The 15,270-nt window shown below is 43.9% G+C and overlaps 1 protein-coding gene across 1 annotated transcript in view; it reads right to left on the bottom strand.

Moving 5' to 3' along the window:
* The window catches only part of efna3a (ephrin-A3a), a 55,953-nt gene extending 45,790 nt beyond the window's left edge, over positions 1-10,163 (bottom strand). The window contains exon 1 of the mRNA XM_054606527.1: positions 10,054-10,163. Coding sequence (XP_054462502.1) covers positions 10,054-10,163 — 110 coding nt within the window. The remainder of the gene's footprint in view (positions 1-10,053) is intronic.
* Positions 10,164-15,270: the final 5,107 nt, after the last annotated feature.

The following is a 15,270-nucleotide window of genomic DNA, read 5'->3' as shown; positions in this document are numbered from 1 at the left end:
ACAAGTGCATGTGCAGTGAGCACGAGGGATTTCTAAATAATGACACGTTGCGTGTGATTCACTCTCTCAATGGCAGCAGAGCAATAAATTAAAAGGGAGGTAAATGGGCGGTTGTGCCCCGCTCTCCTCCCACGCACAGCAATGCGGTTGAGCGAAGCGGTCTTTGGGGACTTCCCATCGACTCGGCACAAGGTGAGAGCGGAGCGGGAACAGAAGGCTGAGCGAGAACACTTCAAACGACGCGGCAGGAGGACGGAGAGGGCTGCTGCTCTGCGAGGCAAACGCCACAGACGGGGAAGGGACTGACCACAAGAGACAACGAGAAACATTAGTCCGCTTTCACCAACAATCAATCTGACAAACATGTACAGTGAGCATGCACAAGCAAATAACCCAAACAGACAATGAGACATGGAAACACCTTAAGTGCCACCTAATAGCATCACACACACACACACACACACACACACACACACACACACGAAGAGTGAGAGAGCTCAGCAGGACATTGATATTCTATACACCCACACACAGCATGGTGAGGATCTGGACCGGTCTCTGTGTGTCAGCTAGTTTTACAAACTATACGCTGGTCTAGACACAGTCCCCATGCAGCATTACACAGGTTGCTACCATCAGAGAAAAAAAATGTAATGTAAAAACGATGTAAGCCAATTTCTGACACATACTGTAAGCCTACACAGAGGGGGTTATTCTGATAGAAATGTGGCTATTAAGTCCGTGGGACCATCTCACACAGATGCACGTAGCCCAAAGCAAACGAAGAGCAGCTGAACCAACCAAACAAATACCTTAACAAACAAAGCAGGTTGGTACACAGCCAGAGGAGGATTTGCACCAGGGAGCATGGTGAACAGGACAACTGGCCCCGCTATCCACTTCCTCTATCATCTGGTCATTAATACCGAAGCATTCAAATGTGGTGATAACAAGCAGGGCACCACCCTTCCTCAAATAACCCCCCCCCTCTGCTGTAACAAATGCAAATAACAGACTGCCTGGTGGGCTGGTTCTCTTCCCAACACTACACACTGCTCCAGAGAGAGAGAGAGGAGGCAGGGGGAAGGAACCCCCCACCACCACCACCACCACCAACATTGATGGAGGATGCCAGTAGTGTGAGATGAGTCACGTATTGTCCATTTAAATCAATGGGTGAGAACACCAGGAAGGAAGAAAAAGAAATGCACGTGTGTGAGTCGAGAGACATGATTATGCATGTGCCGTAGCTCATGTATTAACCATAACTGAATTTACACATCAAGGTGGCAAATGAATCCCAAATAGATTTTTGATGCAGACCGACACGAGACCTGATTAAATGATGAGGTGAAGATATGGGAAACAGGGACGGGAAGAAAAGGAGTGTGGCGCCACTGACAGAGCTGTACTCTGATCTGCTGACTTTGTATTAAATATTCAGAGTTTGAGCGTGCCATTGCGACAATGGCCCCCTTTAAAAAGCAAAATGTCCCGACGCTACGACTGTCCTGCACCCAGTTGTCCCCCATAAAATCAAGGGCAGAGTCAAAAGCAGGCTTCTCATTTCTAGATTTCATAAGCGGTATTAACATTTATTATGTGAGTTAGGCAAAGTATAAATATAACCTGTTCACCACTATGAACACTACTGTTGTAGTTACTACTATGCATCCCTGCCAGTGTTGGCAGTGGAATGACACTATGTACTGTATTATTTTTTTATTCAAAATATTCAGCTAGAAAGCTAGCAAATGGTCCAAAAGTAGCTAGAAACCATCAATTAAACTTTAAATACAGCAAATTAACATTTTATCACCAGTAAGGATGAAATGATACCGACATCAGGCTGATACTGACTCAAATAGCTGGATCGGGTTTTAATCTATTTAATTAAATTCCTTGTTTAATACTATTTCAATTTTAATTCCAGTAATGATCAATGAATGTAGGCGACAGTAAATGTCTGATTTTCTTGATGAATACTTTCCATTCATATGATTTTATAATTTCTCTATTTCTTCACTGTAATTGAAAACAAAGTTAGTCATATGTCTTATATAATTTGTGTATGATCATTTCAATATCATTTGAAAGAACCGGTGTTCTGTTTTTACATTATTGTTTATTGTCGTCCTTGAATGAAGCAGTGACCCCCTAGAAAAGCACTTATAATGGGCCCATTTGACCCCTTGACAGGTGATCCTGGCTCAAACACTGCATACTGGCTTGTGTGGACAGTTCATACTGTACAGTTTACAACAACAGGTACATGCTCTCTCCACTCTGTGTAGCTACAGCAACAGGGAGAAGTAATAAAATATCTGCAAATGTGAAATTTGAGCAGCCGTCCAGCTTAATCACAAGAAAACAACTCATTTTGTCGCCAGTAGGTACAGCTTCCTGTCCAATCCACTTACATCACACTTTCAAGCTCCAAAGACTTTGCTCTCATATTTGTAATAGAACAGTTTCGCTTGAAAATGTACTGATTCAAATGTTCCCTCTAACAATATAAGAGGGATATATTAAGCCACTGGAGGCGGCGGCTGCTGCTGCTGGAGGGTCAAATTACCTGTAGTCATTCTAGATGCACAGAGCACTAGAGAGCGATTTCAATTTTCTTCAAATATTCTCATTACAGGGACGACGCCTGCCAAAAGGGTCTCAGACCTTCACATAATTATATCCTCAAAAAGAAAAATCTCAATTATAACAAAATACCTAATTATTACGCTGCCCATATTTCAAATTGCCCTCGCATGAAAGGAAAACTGGAGCCGTATCATCCACTAAGCTGTGAGGACAGATTCCACTTCTCGTAACACCGCTGTTGTTAAGCACCCAAGAGCATTAGAGGGAGGACCTGTCACGGCTCAAGACCTGAAGGGAAAATGAACAGAGAACAAGATATGACAGAGCACAAACCTGTGTCCTCACTCGCTGCCTTTTTTTATGAAGGGACGCTGATAACTCGGAGGGCGCTGGCCAGTGCAAAATATCTACTCAATTGCCATACCTCAGAAGAGGCCTTCTGCTTCAATAACAAAACAAATGATTTTAACCAACTGCTGTGGCTGCCATATCATTTTCCAGTCCATGTAGCGTAACAAGGCCAATTTCCCAAATAATCAAACTCCAGCCAGTGACCATCCACCCATCAACAGCTTTGATCTTTTTCCTACATGGCAGCCATTTCCATCATAGCAGCAATGTAATTTCCCAGTGGGTAACGGGCACCGCGGTGAAGACTCCCAGTGTAATGTACTGTGGAGCTCCCATTCGAAAAAGTTGGAAAGCCCTTTTTGTAGAAAGCATTTGCATTCAAATCATTGAGTCTGAAATTGGTTCTACCTGGCTGGGATCAGGTCTATCTCCTGTGGGTTCCCACTGCCGGTTAAGTGCAGTTTTTATAACCTTGGAGCGCAAGGAATGCTAATCGCTTTTGATGGAGTATGAAGGGCCTAACTAACCTAATGTTTTTCTTTGGACTCCTCGAAAGAAAGTAGCAACTTCCTCACCTGTGGTAGCTCTAAATAGACGCTTTTCCACTATCGGGCCATTGTAAGCTAGGGCTACCTTCGAGCCAGCCGCTGGTAAAAACCATTTGCGTTTCTATAATCACACCGATAGCCTCGCAGTATTGCACTGATTATTACCCATAACATGCCAATGAGGTAACAATGTCACCCATCACACAACGCAGACAACATAAAAAGACTTGTCAGACTCCTGTTACTTAAAATCGCCATAATGGAATTACAGTTATCGCAATAAAGCAGTCGAGCATAACACAAGTAAGATGTGTTCAGTTGAATCACTGTAGTTTTTTAGCTAGCAAAATTAATTAATGCCAAAAAACTCACAGAATGGAACTGCCCGCGGTGACCCGATCATGGTGTCCCCGGCAGTCTCTCCGCTGACTGCAGGGCGATGTTCCAGGAACTCCCAGCCGGCCTTACTACTTTACAGACTCAGTTAACCTGTTGCTGAATTTAACAGATCTAGGTTCCCCGTTAAACATATGCTACTCCGAAATCAGAACTTATTACAAAGGCATTACTTAAATAAAGGTTTCTAATTTTTAACTGATAGCTAACTTTAACAGCTCTCCTGAGAACTAAGTTGAACCAACTAAATTAAGATGTGTGACGTTATTGTTTGACATCCTGAAACGCCGCCAGTCAGCAACTCCTCACAATTTTAATAACATGCGATCTCATTAAATCAGAGATCTGCTTTGGGGAAACATGACAAATTTAACAGAAGAACTGAGTGAATTGTAAAGAGTCTGTTTGATAGGTTACTTTGCATTTTAAATGACAGACAAAATTGAGTCTTCAACTGTGTCCTACTTTCAGAGGAAAACCTCAGTTAACATATTTTTACGTTGAACAGAGCCGAGCTCAAAGGTAAACATCCACTCCTTCTAGAAGAGGATTTGTCATTTTTACGACTCATAAACGAACTCTAAACTCATTCGGCGAACTTGATTCAACATAATTCTGCAGTAAAGCCAACCAGTCAGTTCCTTATCAACCTTTTTCGTGTCAAGAACCCTGAAATTGATACACATTAGGTTACAGACCCCTATTTGATAGGATTTCACTTCAGGGACTTTTATCTGATTCTGAAGATTTCAGCTGTTAGATATAAATAAGAACAGAATTACATAGTGGTCAAATGTTGAGGAGAGTTAAACCTATGATCAGAATCGTCACTCTCATGATTCTTACTCCCGTTAATAGTGAATTAAGTAGTGAAAATAAACTATTCCACATTTTCTGGGGACCACATCAAACTCTTTCAAGGACCCCTGTTGGTCCCTCAACCCCTGGTTGAGAACCAGCGGGACCAGAGAAGATAATGAAAACACCAAGAACGGTGATTTTATTGTGAAAGAAGTTTTCATCATTTCCCTTCGGTTCACATCTATTAAACTCCAGGTTGATTAAGTGCTCTCTCCTGAGGTTTTATCTGTATCCCCACCCATCTTTTAATTTAACCAATGTTCACTTTAGAGTCAAATTAATGTTTTCCAAGAGCAACAGCTCTTTGAATGAACATTAATACATTTGTGCTCTTTCCTTTTGTCTTTGCAATTATTCAAATTATTAGGTCTGACTGTAAGTGTAGAGAATTCTTAACAATGCACCTCAGATATAAACAACACACCTACAGTGATGGGAGGCAATGTTTACTTTTACTGAGCTTGCTTTAAAGTGTTAAGCAGGTGAGCTGCGAGACATCTGGAAGAAATATATATATATTGTGTACCGGTGTTCTCACCTAACCTTTGAATCTGTGAAGCAGGCGGATTCTAAATGTATGCTCGGATGAAAGCCTTTCATTTTTATCTTGCGGAGGAATAACTTACAGTTTGTTTGAGTCTTACAGTGGTATTGAAAAACATATTTTTCTTTAATCTATCCTCAGCCTCTTGCCTTTTTTAACCTTTGTCTCCTTTGAAGCGGCGGCCGATGCTTTACTGTACCAGGACCTTGATTACCGTAGACATATATCGGGCCTCTATGGAGCGTGAACCCCTGAGCACTGACTGACAGGCCCAAGATAATCAATTCTCAAGCATGCTGTTCCAAGGCAATACTTCATCTGAGCTTCCCCGAGCTCCGTGAGAATACATCATGGAAATTTACTGTCACACTGCGAAAATCCAATTAAAAATACATTTGGACATTGATCACCTGATGCACTCGGATTGATTGCTGCTCAGAAAGCCACTGTGTAGTATTTTTTTGTTTGGCCAGGGTCCACTCACCCCTCCATACCATATAAATGTATTGATCTGCTCACCCACTCTTGGATCCATACGAAACCATTAAACATCCTTTCAGTGTTTCTCCATCCATTTATGTGACTCACAGCCGACTCCTATGAGCTAAAAATGGCCAGCACTCTGCTTAGCAGACCGATCAGCTTTGAGACACCACCACGGCATAATGAAGCCAGGTGATAATGTCAAGTTAACTATCCGTTTAAAAGCGCTGTTCATCAAACTAATCTTCTGGATGTCTGAGGCTGATCAAGAATATAGAGCAATCAAATGTTCACAAACAACTTGAATAATTCGAGAGAGGAATACTTCATCACAGATGGAGAGACGTGGCTAATTCAAAAACGAATAAAAAAAATGTAATCAGCGGTGTTCACACGTTCTCATTTAATATAACTGCAACCACAGATTTTTTTTTTTTTAAATACACGCTATCTAATGCTGTACAATGAATGTGGAAGAATAAATTGAATGGCAGTGAACTAAACGCATTTGTATGCAAAAATTGCCGAGACGGCCCAGAGACGGAGCAGCGGGCAGACGGACGCGCATGTAATCGGGTATCAAATCGCCTCGTCTCTCTAAGCCGGTGCTCCGTCTGCGTCGTGAGGCACGGGGCAGAGGGGCAGGTGAATGGTGGGCGCTATTGTCTCAGAGCATCGGTCCACATGAATGAGCCCCGCCTGTGTCCGCATTAGCACGGATCAACTCCCGTGGGGATCATCTCGCCAGAAAAACAGCGGCTGCAACTCATTCGGCCAAATAACCTAACTTCCACATCCAGTCAAAAACACGCCCTCTCTTTCACCCCTCCTGACTTTTGGCCAACTCAATCAATCTTTTTCCCTCGCTCTCTTCCTCTGAAAGACCGCTCCGCTTTCCACCACTCCAGGATGTTCTCCTTCCAATCTCTCCATTACACCCACCTCTTCCCCTGCAGTAATATTCTTCACACTTTGCATCCTTCTCTTTCCCTCCGTCTATTTTCTGACTTCTCCCTCTCCATCGCTCATCTCGCTCTCTCTCTTCTTCATTTCCCAATAACAATTCCCTCAACTGCAACTAAATATCTACAAATCTTTCCCTGCCGGGGTGTCAGGGTTCTGCTCTGCCCCGCAGGGAACCACCTCCAACTCTAGCTGGGTCTGCACACACCCACACAGACTCACCTGGCGGTTAATGAAGCTGTAGAGTAGGAAGGCACCTTGACTCAACATTGTTCATCGGGCCCCTGCACCTTGAACTCTCTGGGACACCATTCATCAAGGTGATAATATATTTTGTAGCACCCGATATGGTGCGCCAAGGATTGGGTTGTTGTTTTTCTGGCCTAGGGACCCGACAGACACCATGTCAGATCTAAATCAAGGTGCTGATGTGTAGCATTAAGCATGCATATCTCTAACTCAGCCACAAACAACCAAAGAAGACTTTCATCTTGCTGAGCAGGCAAGAGAACGGCAATTTAGCAAAGCAATGTGTGGCCTCTATTTTAAAGTCAGTCCCCTATTCCTTCCCACGCCCCTGAAAAAAGTTTTTTTACTCTGGTGTCCTGCTAAGTTGTGAGCATCTGTGAACACCCTGGGTGACTCGTGGAAAGAGTGGGAGAGTGAGTGAGAGCGGCGCTGTTGTTTTGATCATGCTGACACGGGGTTCCCAATTATGGAGATGCGGCGTCCGTGTAACTGGCGAGGCCAAACACCTGATGGGGGGAGGTGGCTGAAGCATGGGAGGCTGCGTGTGGGTAGGCGAGGCTACCGCAGTGCACCGCTGCTCCCGCGTGCTCTCAAGATGTTCCACATCTCCCCCCTCTAATTGGCAGATGGCCTCAGATGCGAGATGATTTAATGGCCTGCGTGTGTGTGAGCTTTTTTTTTTTTTTCCTGCCTCAGTCAGCCATTAGCGGGGACATCTGTAACGAGTTGGCCAGGCACAGCGCTGAGAGCGAGAGCTGAGAGCAACACTTTTCTAACGGGGAGGGTAGTGCGATGGTGACGGACTGGGATAGTAATCAAAGCACTCTGAGCTATTACTTTGGGTTATGATAATCGAGACATCGCGCTTCAAATTGTCCAGCAGTAGGAAAAAAGCTTTAATGAATCCTCAGATGTTGTTTGCTTCAGAATAGTTGCAAAAGAATCAAACAGCGCGGTGTTGCTGGGTATCAGCGACGTGACAATCCCCTTTTGACTTTCAAATACACCGGAGAAAGACATTTCTAGCTGCGCATTAGCATAAAAAGCCATTTTCATGGCTTTTGGCACAAACAGCTTGGCTTCCAAGCGATGCCATTTCTTGCAGCTGTGCCATGACCATCTGCGCTGAATGCGGCGCTCAAGGGGAACACATTAGGGCCCCGACCAGAGTTTGGCCCTGAAGGCCCCTGATGTCTGGCTCTCTGTCGCCGCCTTCGTTTCTTACAGCTCCCTCCTGAGTTTGTCTCTAGAACCGGAGCTGGATGAAGGAAGAAGCTGCAAGTCCTTGGGCCTGTTCTCTATGCCTGTGGACAGAGTGGTGGAGAAGTGGCCCCCGAGCCTGCAGCCTTTTTAAGTCTTGATGTCCGTCGGTATTCTTGCCACACAGCCTCTGAGGATTTGTCGGCTACCTTCAAACTGGGTCAATTTTTGCATTATTTTAGAGTTTTGTATCTCGCCGTGGAGAGAGTAGAGGTTTTGCACACGCAGGCACGTCCACCCACACCTGCACTTTGTCTCCATTCCCCATCCCCCTCTGCCTCTTTCACTCACACACAAACACACTCACACACACTGTATTCTGAATTCATTAATATGAGCACATATTTGAAGCCACAAATTGTGCTAACACTGTGATGAAGGAGCAACCTTATCCATGCTGTGAAAACCATTTTAGACACACAGCGAAGGGCTAATTAAAATTGATAGATAGGACTAATACTGATTGTGAGACTCAAAAACCTGGGCGATTTAACCGAGCTTAAATGCAAGTATCAGTTAATATGCCACTCCTCTATATTGGCGTCACACTAACGGGATTAGCTTCAGTTATAAATCTAGAATAGTTCAGAATGTGTCTTGCCATTCACACATTAACATTAATGAGGAAGGGACAGCGCTGCAGCAGCACCTTGACCGTTCCCATTAGGTTTTATGGCAGTTTCCTAACTGTTTGACTTGTCGAAATCTATGAATATTTCAATCACCCCACGTCCTGCGTGCATTTAAATCACTTTCATACAATTTCTAATCATCTACTGTATATGTGTACTTTCAACTGAGAGCCTGGGAGGTGAATGAGGTACCCAGGAGCAGATGGGGGAGGAGGTAATGAGTTGCAGAAAAAAAAAAAAAAAAAAAAAAAAAAAGGGAATTGAGGGGGACAGGCCGGCTGGTGAGACACAGCAGAAAAATAGGAGAAGGAAGAAAATAACCAAGTATGAGATACAGAGAGGCGATAGGAGAGACCCGTGTCTGAGGTGAATACAAATGGACAGGGGAGGAACACAGATAGAGGAGGAGGAGAAGGAGGAGGAGGAGGAGGAGGAGGAGGGAGGGGGTTGTGTGAGGAGAGGAGATAAAAGAATGTGAGAAAGATGGATTCACTGTTGGCTAATGAGAAGACAAAGGCAAGTAGAATCCACATCGATCTCTGCCCCACAGCAAGCTGGCTTTACAGCTCACAGGTAGAGGGAGATAGGAGAGCCTGGGGAGGCTTACGTGAGGTAAGCAACCTCACTGCTGTGGGAGGAATACCAGTCTGTGTGAATACATTCATGTGTGGCAGGCAAGCTAATTTATAGTGAGCGCACATACAGATTTATGGAAGTTTGAGCTGCGCCTGTGTAATTATGTATTTGTGCTGCAGGTAAGGTGATGGACAACACCGAAGTGACAAGCAGGGCAAATGAAGAGATGCTTCAATTAATCCTTCTTGTGAAGCAGGACTTAAATGTAAGATTTAAAAACAAAAAATTAAATATTTATACAGTAACCACTCTGCATGCAGGGCGCAGAGATAGAACACTTTCCCCTCTGAAGATGCATTACTGTACTCTGATTAAATGAAGAGAAATGTGATGCTTGAAATTGTTTTAGAGATATGAAATGAGACAACTGATGACAATCAGGTTGATATTCTGTCTGATCTTAAAGCTGGGGAAATAAATGACCTGTTCTATTAAATGTCTTTCTGTAAGAGGGAATAGGACCACTAGTCTTGTTCACAAGTTATCAGCACAGGTGAACAAAGAGGAAGTTAATTCGCTGCAGAGAGCCACTTACAGGAGGTTGGAGCTGTTCCAGTACACCGCATGCCGGTCGTTGGCTCTCGACGGGGGTAAGTTTGTAAGCGCCAGCGTGATGAGGCTGAGAGAGAACGTTGCGAGAGCCATAATCCTCCTCCGGTGTCTGGTCCGCAGCCCCCGGTACCCCTCTCTGCGTCCCCGCTCCTTCTGTCCCAGGCGACGGCTGCTTCACAACATCCCAGCGGTCGAAAAACACAACAACAAAAAACAACAAAAAAAACCGACGAGTTGAATCTGGGTGACTTCTGAGTGGTTACGTGTTCTTCAACTCAAATCCCATTGCGACGAGAGCCATTTGGAGCATCTCCACTTGCGCTCGGTCTATCTGGACTTGTTTCTCCGTACCCCGATGCGCACTTTCAGGTCTCTCCGGGTTTTGTTCGGAGAGGATTGACAACTGACAGCTGAGCTCGGTGTTTATTGTTCTTTGCGCGGCTTTAAAGCTCCGCTGGATCTCCGTTGAAAGGGTTGTGTAGCATGCACTCCTCTCATCATCATCATCATCATCATCATCATCACCATCACCATCACCACAGCAGCAGCAGAAGCCACACGCTGCGCACACAACGCTACAAACCCGCCCTCTGATGGCAGAGAGGCGCTCACATGTCAGTCTATGCAGCGGCCACGCCCCCTCCAAACATGCAGCCAGCGTGAGAGAGTGTGTGTGTGTGTGTGTGTGTGTGTGTGTGTGTGTGTGTGTGTGTGTGTGTGTGTGTGTGTGTGTGTGTGTGTGTGTGTGTGTGTGTGTGTGTGTGTGTGTGCTTCTTTGGGTGTATCTGTAAGTAGCTGTGTGGAGAAAATGTATCCTCATCATTAAAAAAAATCGTGACTCATAAAGTAAAGGTTTAGGATTCAGATTTAAGATAATAATTAGAAACAGTAGTTTATTTTATTTTTTTTAGGTGTGATTTAGAAATATATTATTATTTAAATAATACAGCACAGGTCACATCTAGAAAGTAGTTTTTTTTTTTTTTTTTTTTTTTTATCTATAAAGGTGCAGGGTTTACTTTTTGATTAAACTGGGAACAAACTAAAAAGCAGCAAATCCTCACCAGCTGTGACATGACTCACTATCACTATGTTTAATCATTATCATAGTTAATTACAAGCACACTGTTCAAATTTCAACAACTAGAAGAAAAAGGAAGCTGTTTGATGTAGAAAGGTTTGACAAATTAAAGGTTTGACAAATCAAAAGGAAAAACAAACTCCATGGTGGGTGAGAGTGCTGGGATCAAATTACATGATAACCCCGATAATTGCCCAATTTGAGATTGTGAAATTTGGCAAACTGTGACTGGTCAGGGTCCGTCGGGTGGTCTAGCAGGCCTAATCACAGAGACGAGACTCTGCAAGTACTTTTGATTAAAGCTGTTCCGATGGCGATACCACTGGAAATGCCTCCAATGCAGCCTAAAATGCTGGATCGGGTATCGCGTGAGTCTATGCATAGATCCTATATCACATTATCATACACTACACAACAACAACAACAACAACAACAACAACAACACGTGTGACTCATTACATCATCAACTCGAGAAGAAAAATTATTACTGCGTCCGATAACGACAATGGAAGTAGCTAAAGAGCGAGCCGTCTCGCTTCTTTCTCATTTGTTGAGAGTTGCACATGCTCCGTACTGATCGGGCAGATGCTAGTGCAGAGGGTTTACGTTAGCCAGCGCTAGCACAATATCAGCAATATGGCACCATTTTACACTGAAAAATCCCCACAGCAAAACAGGGACTGGTTTTTAATGCACTGGTATGTTGTTGTTTTTTTTAAATAAGAAAGTGTTTATTCTTTAGGTTGTTGGAGCGAAAGATTTTGGAGAAATTATTATTTCCCATTCCCTATTCAGCAGGGGTTAAGGGATCAAGTTAGAGCTAGGATTTATATTAACATTAGAAAATGAATACAGTCAGTGGAAGGTCATTACAACTATAATAATAACACACGTGTGTGAGTCATTGTGTGTGTGTACGTACACGTGTGTGCGTCTCACAGTGAAATACAGACTTGAGGGAGAGAGCATGGAAATGTGCAGACTTTAATTAACCTGTTTAATTTCGCCTGTGGTGGTTTAACCACTCTATCTAGCCTAACGGCAGCCTGCAGTATTAATGGCTCAGTTAATTCCAAATATTAGGCATTAGCCTCGGTTTGATTAACTCTGCCAATTTCATATCTCATAATAGTGTCCCTTTTCAGAGGGGATATCAGTGATATTCACACCCATAAACGTGGCCGTGGACGCTGTTGGTGAAACTTTAGCCGAGCAACCCAAACATTAATCTGAATGACCTCCAGTGATGAATGAGTGTTCATTACACTTCTCAGCCGAGTCCCTGAAGGTCATAACTCCCGTGAGTGAGTAGAGGTAAGCCGGAGTCGGCCGTGGATCTGCTGCCGTATACTTTCTCCTCTCCCGGCTCTCGTTCACACACACAGTCTCTCTCGTTTGCTCTTGCTCACTCCCTGCCTCTCTGTTGTTTTTGTCAGTGATGACGCCGCTCTTGAGTGCCCTCCAGGCATGTTGCCGTGGCGACTGAAGTATAGGCGCGGATGAAAGAGCAAGTACCATCACTTTTTTTTTTCTTTCTTTTTTTTTCTTCCTGTCTTTCTCCCAACTCTCCCCTTCTCCGTCCCGCCACCTATCTGTGCGGCTCCAGTGGATCACTCGCCTCCATCCACTCTAACATTTGTCATCCTTTTGTCGCCTCGCACTCAGGAGGGGTAGTGCTGCGTATAAGGAGCATATTCTTCCATTTCTCCCTGATCGGATGATCTCTCGCTTCCTGTTGCGTGCACCCGCCGCACAGTGGCAATGAAAGTATGCTGAAAATATAGAGAGTGACATTTAATATGTTTTCTGCACCTCGTCTCAACAGACAGAAGCACACATGCATATTTATGACGTTATGCTTTGTGTGTGTGTTTAGTGTGCACTTTGAACGTGCGACTGAATGAGGCTTCCCAGTGTCATAAGTTATTGAACGCAGTTGTTCTTTGTACCATGTGATGCACTGTTTATCCTTATTGCCTCCCGCAGCTCCCGCAGCAGCACGGTTTGTATTTTTTGCAACAGGCGCCGGTTCACACTATACCAACAGTAACCATGGCTCGTTACCTTGACTCTGGCTATGTTTCTGATTAATTCATGAACAGCAGCTATGGGCATATTGATTATTCAGATAATTTGCTATCATCAATCAGCCTCAACACTTTCATATATCCTTGTTGACTTCATATTGATTTCCTAACTGACTTCATTCCTGGCATAAGCAACATTCCAGGAGAAAACGTGCTGCTTTTCTTCCTCAGTGGGATTTCTTTATTCTTCCTCCTGGCTTTCTATCTGTGCGATCTCTAATTTCCTAAACCCATCTGTTCCCCCGTCTCCCCACGTCTCACTTCAGAGTAATCTCTGCTTTAATGTTAATGGATTAAAATGAGGTTGTCTTGATTGAGTTTAATGTCCAGTGGCGGTGTCAGTAAACAACAATTTATTTGATTAATCAGTTAATCTAGTGAAATGTCAAAACGTGAATATAAAGTGGCTGTGACAAAAATAACAACAGTCCTTTAAACTTGGAGAACCAGACAAATAAACATGTCTGTGTTGAAGTAAGAGCATGTAAAAGATGCATCTCTGGCCTGCCACCCCATCCAGGTGACAAAGTGAGGGATGGATAAAAAGAATAAGGGAAAATAAAGTTTTAGAGTGTGAGAGAAAGAGAAGAATAAATAGGGAGAGCCTCGGGGCACGGATAGATGGAGGCTGGAGGAAGGACGAAATTACAGTGCAGGAATCAAGGGAGAGGTGGAGAAGGTTAAAGAAGACTAAAGTGTATGAGAAACTGAGGAGTGTAGGGAGGGGAGCTGGAGAGGGACACATGGAGGCATTAGCTAAATAGAAGAAAGGCCAACAGTGTTTTTTGGTAATGGCATGGTGCTGAGGAGAGTCCTGGCCCGAGCTCCAGGTGGGCCTCCATCGTTCTGGCCCCCCCTCGAGTGGGGCTCTTAACCTGCCTCGCTTCAGTAAGTGCCCAGCTGTGCAAACGGCTAACGTGATTGTGGAGATATAAGCCCAGGATAATGGCATCTGCCAAGCAATCGAGAACCATGTTCCTCAGCGCCGGGCAGTGATGTAAAGGGAGAGCACCGGAAATGGTAAGCTTTAGGATGAAGGGCTCAGCCTTCGGGCAAGAGAGGGATGTGTTAGTAAACGGTCGTAAAAGGACAGAGGGACGGAAGAGCCGGGAGATAAAACTTTGAGGACAATCTGTTTAGAGGAACAGATAGAAATGAAAAAGGAAAATGATGTTTAGAGTAAATTGTCATGGATTAAGGGCACAATACCGCTTCATAAAACAAATATGGTCACCATATGAGTGTTTGGAAAAAACAGCAGTATAATAACCACAATGCAGCAGGATTTTATGCTTGAGCTGCTTTGGGAACCATCGCGGGTTGTGTCTTTTAAAGCTTTAGCAAGTGGCCCAGTATTTAGTGGCCTGATACATACATGTGTTTTGTGAAGAAACCTATCGTGTAAAGTAACACCATCCATGCTTATGTACAAAACTTTGAATCCCATGGCATAGACCCACAGCATTGTCTTTATAGAGTTATAAAATGGAACATACAAACACCAACATTTTTCATCAGTCCACTGTTAATCAACACGTTTAATAGCTTGCAGTCATAGACACCCGCCGGTGTTTTGGTTTCAACGAGTGACTATGTTAACTGGTGACTCTTATCCGGATGCGTGCGTGGTTACTCGTAGAGACGGCAGCTGTTAAAAACTCCAACAGAACATGAAGGTGTCCTCCTAAAAGCCTTCAATCAGTTATAATTACATACTCTATGTGTTTATTATCTACGCCAATCATTTATGCAAGTTACTACCAGCAACCACGAATGCATTTTGCTGAAAGTCACCAGTTAGCACGGCCACTTGTTAAACCCAAACACCTGTTGCTGTTCTGATCCCTTCAGGATTCTGTAGTCCGCTGTTGGAATATCGATTCTGAAATGTTTTCTTAGGAAAACAGTTCGGATTTTCCAACCAAAGCTGAGTTCACAACCTCTTAGATCGTCATTTATTTAAAGACCACACGCAGGGGTTGAGAACAATAGCGCGGTGTCCAAGGATAGAATGTGTTGTGTCAGTCGGTCA

This window comes from Anoplopoma fimbria, chromosome 10 (genome assembly GCF_027596085.1).
Source record: "Anoplopoma fimbria isolate UVic2021 breed Golden Eagle Sablefish chromosome 10, Afim_UVic_2022, whole genome shotgun sequence".
NCBI classification, from domain to species: Eukaryota; Metazoa; Chordata; class Actinopteri; order Perciformes; family Anoplopomatidae; genus Anoplopoma; species Anoplopoma fimbria.
This window is presented reverse-complemented; position numbering and strand designations above follow the sequence as displayed.